Source organism: Glycine max, chromosome 8, assembly GCF_000004515.6.
Source record: "Glycine max cultivar Williams 82 chromosome 8, Glycine_max_v4.0, whole genome shotgun sequence".
Classification (NCBI taxonomy): Eukaryota; Viridiplantae; Streptophyta; class Magnoliopsida; order Fabales; family Fabaceae; genus Glycine; species Glycine max.
Genome location: NC_038244.2, coordinates 22105635 through 22123384, shown reverse-complemented (window position 1 = coordinate 22123384; position 17750 = coordinate 22105635). Strand labels below are relative to the sequence as shown.

Below are 17750 nucleotides of genomic sequence, written 5' to 3'. Positions count from 1 at the left end.
AATAAACAAAATAAATCATTCTCCTCATATTCAAGTCAAATTGTTATACTATATTTAATATTAACAGACCAAATTATGGTTGCAGTCATATTAATCCTTTCTCATATGTTCACATTATTTTTATGTACTCTCTCCCAAAATTCATGTGGTACTATAAAAACTAACTTGCTCCAAACAAAGTTAATGAATTTCAGCAACCAGGAAAACTGAAAGATGTCTAAAATTTCACATTTGTTGTTGGTTCCTCCACGTATTCAGCATTTACAGCTGCAATTGAAACCAAAATAGACATGAGTTTTTATTATCAATATTGTATGGCAAGCAACACCTAAATTAATTGTGACTAATCCAAATACTTTCGATCAAGAGTCTTATGTAGCAGTACATGCGAACAGACTTCAAAGTTTCAAACTCCTACACGAAATTTTAACACAATGGCACCCTGAAATTGAAGTCTAGATATAAACAAAATGTAATTCGTAGATGTATACAAACCTTGACTATTAATTTAAAAGTTTTCATATGTTTCTCATATCAAATTTAATTTGAATTGCCTTTTTCTCTCTCTCCTTTTCTCTGTCTCTCTCGCACACAACAATACATACATGTATGCAGTGTCATAGGGTCCTTTTAGACTAACAGTGGCAATGTGTTTATGTCTGCTACAACCCGTGCCTCATAGCTTACAATTTGTGTTGAACACCAACATACTCCTATTACCTTACTGTTTGGACTTGTGTTTGTTATCAACAAACTCAATGATGCAATATAAAATGAGAGATATAGATGCTTATTTAGTACACGGTGAAAATCTTGACGGTTTTCTGTTTCTCATGGTACCACAAAATTATATATTTATATTCCTTCTTTTTTATAGTACTGATTAACGTAGCCATAAGTAGAAGCCATTAAAAAAACATAGCATGGAAATCTTCATGATTCTGTTACCACTTATCAGCCATTAATGCTAATGGACTAAGGTTTGGCATGAAATTCTCTTCAAAGGTGCTAATGATGCATACACTAATTAGTCAAACTACTAAAAGCATAACATTATTGGTTATACATGTTTGATGATAAAATAAAAGTTATGAACCCTAAGAAAACAATGTTGAATGTTTAGCCTCTTATCAGAAGGGCAGCTAGTTTCCTTTACCTTGTCAAGTGCGAAGGTTAATGCTCCTAGGTCAGATATTGGCCTGCAAAAAAAAAATCTTGCTTAATCATTACATGACATAGAACATACAAATTTCAACAAGTAGCTAAAACTGCAGCTGCAGGCATACATATTACCAAAATTAAATTTTCAAAGACCATCAAATAACCTTAAGCCACCAACATGTGTTTGCAATTTAATGTAACAATTGGAACTCAAGCCATATGCTCTCTACAACCCAAAACACAACTTAATCTCCCAATGCCAAAATCTTAGGTAAGATTGGCCCCAACTAAATAAATACAGACTTTGGGCAAGACTAGATACACACACTACTGCAGACACAGCATGGTTACATGAGTTTCAATTAAAATTGATATTTCAGGATTATTAGGTTGTGTCACAGTAGTGGAACCTATGAATGCAAATCTACTGAGAAGGTTGTGCTTCAATTTGGAAAACATAATGGGTTACAAGATTTATTGCTCCTTTTATAGTTGGTCCTTTTGTTTGTCCCAAGCTTCCTGACTCTATTGAAAAAGCTCTGCTTATGGTGTTTGGTATAAAGCCTGCACCTTACTCTACTATGTTTCTTCTTCCAGATTATTTTTCATGTTAAATTAATTCACTTTGATTTCTATCTTAAAAAGGTAAACTATGACTTACATGCATGCACTGTCTCAAGTGCTTTAAAATTCAAGTTTCACTTAAGCTTGTTTGAGTATGGTTCAGTATAATTCTAAAATGAAGCATGAAGAAAAAACTATATATAAAGGTAGAAAGTATTTTAAATAAGCAAAACGGACTTGACAATGACATAGGCAAGCTAGAAAAATTGATTTTATAGCTACATGACCAATCTTTCTAAATCTGGCTTTGTCTAAAATATTTGATCTCTGTATGTACACTACTCTTATTAATGGAATCCTAGTCGTTGAATTCCCAAATTGTTCCTAAAACTCTTTTGGCAATACTTTGAAGTAGTGGTTGGAGTATTACTATTTTAGAACAGTTAAACCTTAATTAGGACCTACTAGCAAAGAGATAGTCTGAAGCAAACAATTTCTATAGTAGGCTACAAGAACCTTGAAGATAACAGATATGCAGATAGGAAAACTCATTAATGCATAAAATTCTATTTGTCGTACAAGTAAGTCTCTAATATGAGATGGTATCTATGATGCAAATCTTATGAAAATAAAAAAATACTTAAATAATTATTTTGATGAGTGATATACTTAAAAAAAAATACTCACAATGCCAACAAATTCATATCATCATAAACACCAAGCATGCATCAATCAAACCGGGGGCTTATCGAGGACAACAAGAACAACAAACTTGTGCCTCAAAACAATGTACTTACCGTCGTCGGAGTGAAGACAAGGTTGTGGAGACCTACACAAGCAATGTTGCGGCGGAATGAAGGACCTAGGTATGACCCAAGCAGGAAGACGAGTCTGCAAGGGTGCAAAAAAGGCTAAAATTGCGAATTAAATATCAAATGAAAATAAAGAAAGAAACTGCAATAATAAGAAAAAGAACACTAAACATACATTATCTATTTTTTTTCCTTAAACCATATTCAAAATCTAACTTTGTATTTAAGACAAAGCAAAACTAAGAAAAAGCAGTGGCTGGGGGATCCTAGAGATTTCTTGCTTAGTGTGCTACCTACATCAGATTCAGATCGTTAACTATTAGCCATAATTTAATTTATATATATATATATATCCTTATATTTTTATCACAATCTTAACTATTAATTTTTTAATCAACCACTATTAATTTGTATATATACATTAACTATATATGTAGATTAATTGTTTTGTCTTGTATGAATTGATAAATTAATGTTTGTTGCAGAATGCTTCAGAGTTCGGTGCTTGTAGTTGTAGATGCTAAGAAGCCTGTATGTTCTATTGTTAGATTCCTCTGCAAGAATATTTATCGCCATGCAGTATGTTGAAAATTGTTGTATTTGAAGGAACAACATTAAAACTAAGGATCCGTTTGGTAGCTATGAAGAAACACAGTATCACTACTAGAAAACAAGTTAACATATTTATCGCTGCTCTATTTCTAGTTCATTTTATACAAATTACTCTTGTAATAATAAGCATTTGTTTTCATTTGTAATTCTAAAACACTACTTCCCCTAACACAATTGCTTCCCTTCAAAACTCAACATTCTCAATTTTGTGAATAAAAAGAAAGAGTTGTCATAAGTAATGTGGTGTGGGGATGTCAATTTATGGAAGTTACAAAAAATTTTACACAACATCCAAGCAATCAATGATAATTGAATGTCATGATCCAACACATCATATTTTGGGAAAATTGAATGTCATGTACCAGCAATCCTAAAATGTTCTGTGTAGCTATTTTCCATTCAAAGACACTACGCAAGATTAGAGACTCCAAAATTAATTTTGTTTTATACCAATTGCTATTATGCTTTGTTGTGTCTTGCTAAATGCATATTTAATTTGAAGCAACTTCATTATTTTTTGCCTTATCTGTTAATGCTTTAATTGGAATATAGTTTACAAGCCAGGTAATATATAATTTAGATATATGTGCAGACATGTAATATTGTCATGCAAATTTTAATTTTTAATTATTGTTATGTTAGAGCATGTGCATGCAACTGTTTTAGAGAGAGCTGGTGATAAGTGAAGCTAGCTCACAAACAATTCAAGATTTCGTTAGCTCTATAAGCTAGGCTCATGAGTCATGATTTGAGTCTGATTTGAGAATTGAATTTTTGACCCTGTTTAGTAAATGAGTTGAGCTTCAGCTTTTAATGGTTTGTTCTGATACAAGTCTATTAGTAGTAGGCCAAGGAGATGGACCTTGGATATGCAGGGTTTACATTAGAGAAATAAAGAAACAAAGCCAAAATTAAATAGACTAGGCTAGGACACATAGTCTTATCTGTTATATTTCTTTTTTGGTTGGGATGCACTAATAGTGGAGAGGTAGTTATATAGGAGTAAAACAGGAGGGCTATGACTTTTCTTTTTGTTGTTCCATTCAGCATTTCGGCTTCTGCCTTGGGCTAGGATAGTTTTTCTACAGAGTATAGCTCTTGGGCAAGAATTAACAATGTTTTCTATACCACCACAAGATGTTTAACTCACTTTGATAAGGTGGAAGTACTTTACTTCCCATGTTCATTTATTTTTCTAAACCATAACTTAATGAAATCTCATGGTTATCTATTTGTAGTGAGCCTGATGAATTTTTTATCCCTTATTAGGTGGAAAACATGACTCAGAAAGCCCAACTTCAAGAAGTTGAGTTGGAAAGAACAAGTAAACAGTTAAAAGAAGCAATAGCAATACAACAAAGCGAAGAAACTGCCAAATGCAAAGCAGCAAAGGAATTGATCAAGTCACTCACTGCCCAGGTAGAAACTCTTACCCCTTTACCCAATTTTCGAAACTATATTCTTATGATAGCTAGAAGTTCTCACTCATGAACCCAAATATGAACAACCCCCCAAAAAATTCATTTTCGTGCATTGCATTGGGTTTGCACCCTAACCTTCATCCACTCTATCACCTCATCCCATATCTCATTGCTCACTTCAGCATCATCTGGCAGACACAATATTATCTACAATTCAACTAATCAGAGAAATTAACACTAGTTTATGCACAGATCATGCAAAACAAAAGCTAGCCTAGAGAAGAATTCAGCGATTGGCCTCATGGTTTACTAGCGATTGGAACATTTGGAAACAAGGGTGAAATCAAAGCAGACTTAGATGAGAAAAATACACAAGAGGATCAATAATGCACTATGCAAACAACCAAAACCAATACTAAAAAACATGTAATTCCAGCAACCTAGCTACAAGGGTAAAGCGAGAAACCTAACTTTGACAGAAGAAAAACCTAGGGCATGGCGGGGCGCACGACACACAATGCTTTGAAGCCAACCGCGAAACAGGCAACCACAAAACACGGCGCATAGGTAAAGCAAGATTAGTCTAGGGCAGGTCCTTCGAGGTTCAGAGCTTTGCGCACGGGGTCGTCGAGAGTGCGGGAAAAGGCAAAACTTTTTCGACAAAAACAAATTTTGACACTTTTTTTAAAATAAACTAAGACGATTGTGTAGTGTCACCCGTCGTAGATTTTTATAAGCAAATTACCAAAATGCCATCGCGATCCGGCTACAAAGACAGGCTTCGAAGACCGTTGTTGTTCCGTTGTCGTTATTTACAAAAATGCCACTGACGCACATTCTACATCGATTCTCTTGAACCGCCTTAAATTGTATGTCGTAAAAAGAACTTTTTTTAGTAGTGCAAGATTGCAATTAAACTGATAAATTAAATGGTTGGCAAGTTATTTTCTCATGAAAAAGAAATAAAAATGGAGAAATTTGGTCGGTTATTAACAATTTAGTAAGGAATCTCTGATCTATTTTTAAACTATCATATCAACGCACTTCATTATGTTTGTGAAGATTCAGGAATCTCTAACTATTTTTAAGCTAATAATTTCAGCTGATTTAGCTGGTAGAGATATGAAATTGAGTTTAATTAAGTTTAATTATGAATATTTTTCATTTATAAAATGTAAAGTGAAATTCACACAAATATTAAAGATTTAATATGCAGTATCCAAGAGTTTCTCAAAGCTGTAAAAGTAGTTTTCCAATTCTTAGAAGTGATTATCCTTAAGTTTTTTCATTAGAAATCAATGTTCACATATCAGTTCATAATTTGCTTTCATTTTAGGGACGCATATAGGAGAAAAGTTTTCATATTTGAAAATCAAGAATGTTGGACATCATGATATCTTATAAATTATAATATTAAAATTTGTTTAGTTAGTCATAAACAATTTTAGAAATGTTGAAACAAGTTTTTTTGAATTAAAAAAAATTATGTTTGGTTTCAATATAATTTTTCTAAATATATAAGTTTTTTTCTTTACAAATGTCGTTTTTGTGGCATAACTTCTTCAGATACATTTCTTAATTTACTCAAATATTATAATAAAATAGTACATTTAACTATATTTCTAAAATTCTTTAAAGAAAAAAAAACAAAATAATTTAATTTCCAAATAAAATATGGTTGAATAACAATACAAAATAATTTTATTATGTTAATATTTTATAATTTTTTACAGCATGTTAATATTTTTTAATTAAATTCTAAATCAAATTAAATTTACTAGTATTTTTTTTTTACCAGTATGTTTCTAGTATTTCGTGTCCTCTTACGCAGGACATGAGCTTCCATTCATATAAATTCAAATATTTGAGGGAAACATCTTATATGGATGGAATTAGTAAAGAATAAAAAGAAGTAGATGGAGAATTAGAGGAAATCACCTCACATTAATAAAAAGCCACACCCAGATAAGAAAAAATTTGTTTTAAAAAAATCAAATAAAATAGAAGGGAAGAGTGTTTGAGACTTTAGGGAGTGTTTAATACAAGTGATTTTTTTTGTTTTTCTAGAATCTTTAAGTTGAAAATTTTAGAGGAGTGTTTCACATTCCCATAAATCAAAGGATAGGGTGCATTTGTTTCTTCGAATCTTTTTTCATTCATCAGAATGTTATTCTCAAGAATATTATATGAGAATCACATCCTTAGATATTTTAAGAAAAATAGATTTATTTAACTATTAAAATTGATTGTAAATCTTTTTTATATTCTCACGAATATTTAAAAAAAAATTTGATTTAAGATAGTTTTTTTTTCTACGAATGTATGTTATATCAATAAAATATCTTTTTTATATTAAAGAACTTATTAAATACACCTACACAACAAGACACCTTACTTACTAAACATTGTAATTTGCAAATGGTGAGAAATCTTACATTTTTTTTCAATAAATTCCTTAACCACATCCTATTATTAAAGAATCACAATATCAAAATATTCCCTTCAATCTTATAAAAATAAAAATAAAAACAAGCAACACAAAAAGACAATACAACAAAACTTTAATCACACCCTAAGTGGGAACAAATTTTCTAATATAAAATATAAGATGATAATAATTATATCTAGAGGACGTATTATGTAAATGATTAATTTTAGTTGTTAGATTAAAAATATTTTAAATTCAAATTAAAATATCATTTAATTATAAAATCTAAAAAAAATCACCAATTAGAAAATTAAATATATAAAAGATCTAATTTATCACATCTTAAAATCTCTCAACAATCATGATGGTGCTGATTAATTTGAGATATTTTAAAACATGATAATTAGTTTTTTTTAGAGATTTGATTTTTTGTTTTGTAAATATTTTTAAATTTTATTAGTTATATGAGAATTTAATTTAAATTTAAAATATTTTTATTCTAATTAAATTTTTTATTTTATTCTAATGGCTGAGATTGATTATTTATCAAAATATATATATATAGAGAGAGAACAATTATTTTTTCTTGATAATAAAAATAATCAATTTGAACTGTTTAGTTAAAATAAAAGACCTAACTTAAAAATATTTTGAAATTCAAATCAAAACTCCAATTAATCATAAAATCTCTAAAAATCCAACTGAAAATCAAGATGATGATTCTAGTATATTTTAAAAGATAACAATTGTGAAAAAAGAGATAAGATGGCCTAGCAAAGTTTCAGCCCAGTTAAATAAGATGACATCATCAAAGATGTAGCGAAAGACGAAGAGCATGGAGAACCAGACTGAGACTCTCCCTCGAGACTTGATCAGAGAAATTCTCCTCAGATTGCCGGTGAAATCTGTTCTGAAATGCAAGCGTGTCTGTAAGACATGGCTTTCTCTTATTTCCGATCCCAAATTTGGCATTTCCCATTATGACCTTGCTGCCGCACCCTGCCATCGACTTGTTTTCAAATCAAAGGGTTTTCTTGTTAATAGCATTGATGTAGACGCACCCCTTTTCATGAATTCCGCTGAACTGAATTTCCTTTCCACCCCTCCATCACCCCCGCACGGTGCTGCTCATCATCATAATAATCATAAATATATTATTCTTGGTTCGTACAGAGGGATACTACTTTTATACTTCCTGTTCCACTATGATCTCATTCTTTGGAATCCATCAATTGGTGTCCACCAACCATTAACATACTTTAAATTTGACTTCACCACCATTGCCATACGTAGCTATGGTTTTGGCTATGACTCATCAACAAATAACCACTGTTTAGTTCTGATTATTTTGGATGAGTCTGAAGATGATGATGATGATGATGATGATGATGATGATGATGATGATGATTGCATGGTTGAAATCCGGGTTTGTTCTTTTGAATCTGCTTCTTCTGTTTCATATAAGGATATTTTTTTTCCATACCATTACATTAACAACAAATTCTACGCTGGGTCATTTTTTAATGAGGCTCTTCATTGGTTGGTTTTGACCGACGATGAAGATGTTCCTGTCATAGTTGCATTTGATCTGATACAAAGGAGTTTATCAGATACTATTCCTCTCTTTGATCATTTCACTGTGGAAAAATATAAAGTTCAAAGTTTTGGGGTCATGGGAGGATGTCTCAGTGTGTGCTGCTTGGTCCAAGGCTGTGCAACTGCCGAAATATGGATGATGAAGGAATATAAAGTGCAGTCATCTTGGACTAAGTACATGGTTATACCTATTTATAAAATTCCTAATTATCACTTTTCCCCCATATGCATCACTAAAGATGGTCACATTTTGGGATCAAATACCGGAAGAAGATTAGAGAAACGTAATCACAAAGGAGAACTCCTTGAGTTTCTCACATATGCTGGAGGTGGAGATTGGTGCTGTTTCAATCTACTGTCTGCTATGTATAGAGAGAGTCTACTGCTCCCTAGTGACATCATTGGGGAACCAAGTGAAGATGACCAAGAGTAGCAGACAAGAATATCACGGTATGCATTTTCTCCAATCCCTTGCACCATTGTATTCTTCATATTCATCTTGAATTATGTGCAGAATGCTTGGTGTGTGGCAAATCATGTTAATTTGCTGATAATACTTGTTTTTCTAATTTTTAAATTAAATTATACATGAGATTGCATGGAAAGATGAGGTTTGGTGATGGTGGATTCGGTTTACCTTAGCTAAATCTTTGATGTCTTGCTTACTCAAAAGCTTCAATAATCAAAGGTCATTTAAATGAAAAATATATAAGAAAAACAGCTATTTCTTAGAGTAAAAGCAATTAGGATTTCGCATGATGTTCTACAATATCACTGTTTTACTGCCAAAATCTTAGAGAATGTGCAATTAATATTCTAACATTTACATTGAGTTCATGTTTGCTGCAGGGCATGAAATATGCAAGAATACGTGCAATTATCTTGATGTCGCTTTCCTACAAATGGTGACACTGCTAGCAGAGACCATAGCACTTGGAAGAGAATGGCATATATATGATATTAAATTATCTAGTGTTTAGTGAAGATGCCGCACTAATGTCTGTCTTAGTGTAGATTTCGGTGAAGTTAGAGTATCAGCAGTCTTACAATTTAACTATGTTTCAGATTATCCCTTTTCCTCTTAATTTTAATATGTTTGCAGTTTGTTTATCTTACGCTCTTTTATATACTTTTCAGATTCAAGTCCTATTTATTTGATTCATTCCCTCTATTTTCCCAACTCCATAACCAATCTCCCATCCCTAATCTCACTAATTAATAACCCCAGAACTTGGAGTTCCCCAACCAACCTTGGTATAATGTATGGTATATTATCAAATTAGTATAGAATATGGAAAAACTTGGTAAAATGCATACTTTAAATATTTTATTGTGGTAATCTTTTGAGTCTGTTTTGCATGCACTTTGAAAAGGGGAACGTGAAAACAACAATTCTAGCGGTGTGGCTTCTGTAAATTTGATAACTCCATTAGCTCTCTCAGTGCATACAACATAACTTAAGCCTTACTTCTTTCCAGCCCTTCTTAACCTGAAAATTTAAATGGTAGGATTCAAATTCAGGAAGTTTTTTCTCTCAGTATTCCAAAATCTTCATCTGAGAAACCAAGATTGCTGTCAGACTGATAAATTAAAGTTGGCAAGTTATTTTCTCTTGAACAATAAATAAAAATGGGAAATTTGGTTGGTTATTAACACTTAAATAAGGAATCGTGATGTATTTTAAAACTATTAATGTACTTCACCGCTGGAGTTCCAGTTTAATGTATTATATAATCTGTTTAGTTTGCAGTCATTCACAAGAAGTTTATTTTCAAAAATAGTCCAAACTCATCAATATTTTTTTTTATCGACAAATATTAATTGTTGGTTTTTGTTAACCTTTTTCTTCTTATCTTTTTTCTTAACCACCCAATTAATTTTGTATCTCCATTTATCAACATTGTTAGATGTTCTTAGTTGAAACAATGAGTATGTGTGCCCCCCTGTTCCCAAGTGTTAAAGGATGAAAGGAAACTTCCTTCTTGACATTGTGACTTCAGTTTAACAAACAAAATCTATGCTTCAACTTCTAAACAATGACCAAAAGACCCTTTCTCAAAAGGCACATACTTACTGAAAGATTCGAAATCTGGTTCAAGTCTTGCTGTAAGGCAAACTAAATCTACTCCTTACCTGTCACCATATACTCCTCGCTATTTCATGATGTTATTTTTTTATAATTTTTATGACAATTATTTTTGGATTTTATTTCAAAGCCTTACAATGTTAGCAAGATATTTTATTTATTGAATCTAAGGGAGCTTTTAGACATTTTTCATTTAGCTTGTACTGAATTTTTAATATTTTTGTGAATTTCATTTTACTTTTTAACATTTTTCACATAAGTATTAAAATTTCAGTAAAAGTAGTTGTTCATATCACGCTTGACCAGGGTTGTATCCCATTTTTAAAAAGTTATTGTTACTGGTGATGTTTTTGTAAATAAGTAAACATGTTAACGACAATTTTAGTTAAAATTTTCCTAAAAACACTCGGATTGAAGACGATTATGGTGAAAACCATCCTAGTCCAACTTGAAAACGGTTTCACCTAAAACTGATTTCATATTCTCTAGCCTCCCCATAAAAGAAAAATGTACGAACACACGTGTTTTCAATATCGCTCTCTTAATAGAGAATCAAATCTACCACAAAGAAACCGTCCACCCCTCTCCTTCGCCGTCGCCACCAACCATATGCGACCACCTTTCCTTCCTCCCTGCCACCTCACCCTCACTTTTTCCCTTTCCTCGGAGGACCGAGAAGTCCTCGCATACCTCATCTCATGCTATAATAGATTGATGAATAAGGAAAAAAGATAAAATATGAAGTGTGTGCACATAGTCGTGTAGTAGTATAATTTATAAAGCTCAGATTCTTAAAATTGATGCAACCCAAGAGTTAAAATTCAGCTCCTGGAAAGCATCATCATAGCAAGTAGCAACTTGAGTTGAGCTAAGTTGGCATTTGGAGAAGCTGTTAATGTGGAGTTCTCAATCTGTTTGTTTAGTAGCCAAAGACGAAGCAGCATGGAGAACCTCACTCAGACTCAGCCTCTGGAGTTGATCAGAGAAATTCTTCTCAGATTGCCAGTGAGATCGATAAAGCATGCCTTTCTCTGATACAGATGCACCATTTATACATGGCGGGGAGGATACAGTACGTTTGCTTCGTGCGGTGCATCTCCTACTCCCCCACGCCACCCCAATTTCTTTCATTACAACGAGTTTCACTATCAACCTCATATTCTGGGTTCTTGCAGAGGCTTTATACTTTTATACTACGACAAGGACGATGATCTCATTCTATGGAATCCGTCAGCATGTCCCCATAGACAATTACCATACTTTCAATATGCTCGCAAGCATTGCCAGTAACTCTCTGTATGGTAATTCTTATACCAGATTTGTGTTCATTTGCTCCTATGAATGGAACAGAGTCGATGTCAATCTTCCATATTTTTATCCTGGCAACCTCAGCACACCTGGGTGAGTTACTCTTTAATGGGGCTCTTCACTGGCTGGTTTACTCTAACGATAATAACATTCTCGTCGTCGTTGCTTTTGATCTGATACAAAGGAGTTTATCTGAGATTCCTGTGTTTGATCATTTTACTCTTGACAAATATAATAATGGTGTAGATTGAGCGATATCGGGGGATGTCTCAATGTGTGTTACTCGGTCAAAGACTGTGCAAGGACTGAAATATGGGTGATGAAAGAATATAAAGTGCATTGCCAAAGATGGTGGAATTTTCGGAACAGATATGATGAGTTTAGAAAAGTATAATGATAAAGGGGAGCTGCTTGAGCTTCGCATATATGGTGTAGAAGAAGAGTTGTTCTATTGTGTCAATCTGCAGTCTGCTAGGTATAGAGAGAGTTTACTGTCACTCCCTACTCTCATTCGGAATCCAACTAAAGATGACCATCAGCAACTGATAAGAAGAATGAGGGTATGCATTGTTCTCCGATCTCTTTCACCGTTGTATTCTTATTCATCATGCTCATAACATTTCTTTCTATATTTTTTAAATTAATTGCAACATGAGGCTTGGCTGTGGTGGATTCCGTTTTCCTTGCTATGGATAAAATATTTGATGTCTTGATTACTCACAAACCATGATAATCAAAAGCAATTTGAGTGGAGAAGTTCTGTTAGAAAAACAACTATGTTTAGAGTAAAACAATCAGGATTTCCTGTGAGATTTTACCATATCATTGTTTCACTGCTTAATTCTTAAGAGAATGTCCAATTAATATTCTAACATTTACAATAAACTCATTGTTTCCTGCAGACCATGAAATTTGCAAGTATGCATACTTTAGCTTGATGTCAGTCTCCTTCAATTGGTAAGACTAGCATATATATTTAAATCATCTTGTGTTAGTGCAAAACTAGTGTCTATTTTGGTGATGATTTCAGTAGAGTTGGAGTATCAACATACTTTACATTTTAACTATGTTTCAAAGTAGGAGTTAGCAAATTCTGGTTGATTTTATACATGCTATTTAGTGCCTTTATCTTTTTCTCTCTTAATGTAATTATGTTTTGCAGTTTGCTTCTCCGAGGTTCTTTTACATAGTTTTTAGATTCAAACCCTACTTATTTGATTATTTCCCTCTATTTTCCCAACCCCATAACCAATCTCCCAGCCCTAATCTCACTAGTTAATGAACCCATAACCATACATGCTATTGTATGGTGTTGTTTTTTATGACAAACTTTTTGGATTTTATTTTAGACATATTCTTTTGGCGTTCACGTTAACCTGGGTTTAATATAAGACATCTCAATCTACCGTTGCAGTATCACAATCAGAGGTTTCCATTTCTATAACATCTCATTTTTTATAAAATAAATTAAAAATAATTTTATTTAAAAAAATAATATTTTGGGAAAATAATATTTTTTTAATTAAATAAATAAGATAAATATTTTTATAAATTAAAATAATTTTTAAGGTAAATAAAATAAATAAATATTTTTAAAAAATATTTTATTTATTTATTTAACGGAGAGTAAAATAAATTTTCTTTATATAAAATAATAAAATAGAAAAAAAATAGAGTAAATAATAAACCTAGAGTACCTTAGATATAAATAGAGACGACGTAATATGTTACCTTTTACATGTAAGACAAGTATTTATACTCTCTTATCCTCTCAAATATGTCTTCTCTTCTTCCTTACCCAAAATCATTTCTTTTACCCGTTCAATAAAACAACGATCTTAGACTCGTTAACCGTTGTATCATCGTGAAATTTGAACACAAGATTAGGAACATATTTTCGCACACACCCATTGTTGGGATTTTCGAGATAATGTCTTTGGTGGAAGAAATATCCCTCTCACTGAGCTTTTTCTTTTCCCGCATACACTCAAATTTGTCACGGTAAAACTACGATCTCGGACTTGTTAACCATTGAATCATCATGAAATTTGGACATCACCTTTGGAACTCATTTATGCACATATCCACCGTTGGGATTTGTAAAGTAATGCTTTGGAGGGAGAAATGATCATTGCACACATATAGTAAACTAGAGGCTCCAATCCTTTCTCCTTCTTTCTAACTCATGGAAACCCTAATAGAGCAAACAGAGAAAAAGTTTGAGGAGTTTTAGGGAATCACTAGAGACGCCACTATTACTGTTTATCGCAATTGGGATTATAATGAACATGTTTAAGGATCCTTAGAGGATTAAATTGATATTTATTTTGGGATTTGGGATATTTGTTGAATTATAATTCTTCCTTTATGTTTATAATTACAATATTATTGTGTTTGACGAATCAATTGGTGTCCTAATGCGAATTGGTTGATAAATTGAGTGCTCTTTGTGTTTTGTGTTTTTGACCTATGATTTTGATTTCTTGATTTTAATATGATTATGTGAAATTGTTTGAGAGGTTTTACTCCATATATTGTGAGAAACATTTTTGTATAAATTGTTTGTATTTTGGACAAGATTTACCAGATGAGCATGATAAATTGTAATATTGAGATCATGAAATTGTAATTAAAATTATGTGTAAGTGATAAATTGAATATATGATGAATTATGAGATAACATATTGTGTTGAGATCTTAACATTGTTATAGAGATTGAGTATAAGTGCAAAGTTGAGCATGCGTTGATTTGTGAGATACACGTAAACATGTGATGGATTGTGACGTTATGATATATTAAAATTGTGGACATGAAATTTGATTTTGAATAAGTGTGTGGTTAACACTTGATGTGACAATACTTGTGTTGTGAGTTGTGAATTATACAATAACTCGATTGGTGTTTACCTTGAGAAAAATGTTTATGTGTGGTGTTAAAGGAAAAGTGTAGGATTCCTAGTTAAGAACCTAAAGTGTTAAATTGTAACGTAATATGTTAAACATGTTTGAAACACAAGTGTGAGGTCATGGGTATTGTATAATTCGTGAGTAGTGTTTGTATGCAAAAATTATTTTAGGGGTTGGACCTGAATCAGGAAGGTGAGGTCCTAACAGATACTTTAAAGTCTAGGCCTTAGGAGTAAAGACATTCGGTTTGAGTGCTCCTTTAAATAAGGTTGGAGCATTCTCGTAAGATAGAGTGAGTATGACTAGTCACCTTATGATTTTACTTAGTGAGAATGACCTAACATACTCATTGTATGATATGTCTTGTTATGTACTCCTAAGCGTCCCAGTGTGATTTTTTACTAACACGGTGCCACATTGCATATAGATTTGAGTCTTAGTATCATTGTTGCATAACTCCTGCTAATTGTTTATTATGAAATTGATGAGTGTTATTACATCTTGACCCAAGTGTGATTCATGTGTAATGTGATTGGTGATTAAAAAATGAATTTTAAATGATAAAGTGGTGAAGTCACGTGGATTGTATTAAGTTGAGCTATGTTATAAATATTTCTACAATTTATTTTGATCATGTATTTGTTTATTTGTTTTTTTTTTTAGAAATGTGATAACTTATTCCATGTGTTATTTGTGTTTGGATCTTGTGATGATCTCAAATCTTGTGTTCATAGAAACAGATAACTAAGTAAATGACTTTAAAGAATCTCGTGCTAAAGAACGCTGGAACATAATACTCTAACAGGACGTAACATTGGGGATGAGTTTTATATTAATTGCATGATGTTATTTTATTTTATTTTACTTCACTGATTTAACAAAATTTCCTTTATAAACTTTGATGGTCTTGTTCTGAGCTGGATATGTTTTTAAATTTCATAATAGTGAACTGAATGTGAACATTTTACCTACGTAAATTTATTTATCTAAATTTTTATATGTTCTATTTATTTATACGTATATCTATATGTTTTATTTATACGTATGTCATAATAAAGGGTGTCATAACAACAACTCAAAGATTAACACAATTAATAACCACATCTTTAAATTTATTACTAATAAGTAATAATACATGATTCATGTATAATTTTTTTGAGCAGTAGCCACTATATAGATGCACATCGATCCCCGTGTTAATTTTCCTATTCATGTCAGAACCATATTACAATTTCCATAAAGAAAGTAAGTTCATCACGTGGAAGGAGTTATTACAGAATTGCATGGATAGCTACTATTTAGTTAAGGAGAAGCATTCTTTGCAGAGGAAGCAGAGGGTGTGCCAGGGCTGCTAGGTGGAGGGAATAATGGAGGAAAAGGAATGGGAAGAGCTAGTGATGGTGGAGATGGAGTTAAACCTGGCACTGTTGGGAATGGAAACAGTGGTGGTGATGTTGCTGATGAGGGAGGCTGGAATGGGTTAGGAACAAGTGGTGATGGGCCTGATGGCTCTAATGGGTTAGGAATTAGAGGAGGTTGCTGAAGAGGGTTGGGGACTGAGGGTGTTGGTTGAAATGGGTTAGGAGGAAATATGAGGTTATTAGGGTCAACTAGTTTCTGATCTGAAGGCTGAACATTTGGGAACTCATTAGTGATTCCTGCAGGGACTAGTGGTGACAATATTCCTGAAAGGGGTGGCAAAAGAGGGAGTGGTGGCAACAATGGTGGGAGGTCGGGTAATCCAGGAATGGGAGGAAGAAGACCACCTGGTGTTTTTGGATCCTGAAGTGGAGGAGGAAACGATGGATCTATTTTTGGAGGAAATATGTGTTTCGCATAATCAAGGCCCTTGATGTTTTGAATGCTTGGTTTTTGGTTGCAGAGATTTGGCTGTCTAAGAGGCTTGAATGAGAAAAAGCCAGCTGAGAATATGTGTTGTCCTTGCTTTCTGGACTTGAGGCGCAGTGAGGAAGAAGTAGCTGCTGAGGCCACAGCACAATAAGGCTCACTGCTATTTATTAATTTCACAGTGCATCCTTTTATTCTTTTCACATGTTTGCTCACTGAGAAGGGCAACTGCACTTTGAACTCCCCATGATCATCTGTCTTCACTTCTTTCCTAAACCTTGGCTTTGACCTCCCATATCCATCTTTGCATTCTACAGCAACTGATGCCCCTGCCATCATGAATATAGAAAAATATAAGACAACATAACTTCAGAATCAAAATTTAGAGCATGCCTGTTAGTGTTAGAGATATGAAATTCAACCATTTTGAAAAAATAAGTCAAGCAGTGTAAATGCACCTGAAATGAAGTGGTTTCCCATGGAGAAATCCTGTTGGAAGCATGTATCACAGTAAACAGTGCCAACCACAACAGCAGAGGGAAGTTTCTTGTGGTGACTAGTCTCAGAATGAGTTGTACCAAATGTGAGACTGAGAAATAGTATTACAAGGAACCAAGACATTCTCAGGTTTTCTTTTCTTAGAATCTCTTGTCTCTAAGTAAAGGCTATAGTGGCTGATTCTGCTTCCAAGTGAAGGCTATATATCTTGTACACTATTGAAGTATGTTTATCCGTCTTCTTTCACTTATCTTTTCTTTGTTCCCTCTTGCTGTCTTTGTTAAAGAGAATCAAAACAATAAATTTTTATAGCCCCACAAATAACAAGGCTATTTATGTCTATCATGCAAAAACCAGTCAACTGTAAACTAAAATGCAGTAATTGGAGGCTTGTTTTCCCATCACCAAACAGCTGGGAAAGAAGGTAATTTGGTGGGTAGAAAGTTAGATAAAGAGAAGCTCCTAGCTGCTGTTTTATTTAATTGGATGTTTGTTTCTTTGTTGGTATG

General features: G+C 32.8%; 2 protein-coding genes across 2 annotated transcripts; one reads left to right on the top strand and one right to left on the bottom strand.

The window, feature by feature from the left end:
- The first annotated feature begins 7776 nt into the window (after positions 1-7776).
- On the top strand, positions 7777-9704 carry LOC102667625 (F-box/kelch-repeat protein At3g23880). The gene is made up of 2 exons (XM_006585746.4): positions 7777-9044; positions 9444-9704. Exon 1 carries the CDS (start codon positions 7834-7836, stop codon positions 9025-9027), a length of 1194 nt encoding a protein of 397 aa, XP_006585809.1. The 5' UTR covers positions 7777-7833; the 3' UTR covers positions 9028-9044; positions 9444-9704.
- A 6273-nt stretch (positions 9705-15977) lies between these two features.
- LOC100776610 (U1 small nuclear ribonucleoprotein C) lies at positions 15978-17536 on the bottom strand. Its single transcript, XM_003530406.5, has 2 exons — positions 17202-17536; positions 15978-17072 (listed from the first exon to the last, which is right to left on the bottom strand). Exons 1-2 carry the CDS (start codon positions 17362-17364, stop codon positions 16198-16200), a joined length of 1038 nt encoding a protein of 345 aa, XP_003530454.1. The 5' UTR covers positions 17365-17536; the 3' UTR covers positions 15978-16197.
- Between the last annotated feature and the right edge of the window lie 214 nt (positions 17537-17750).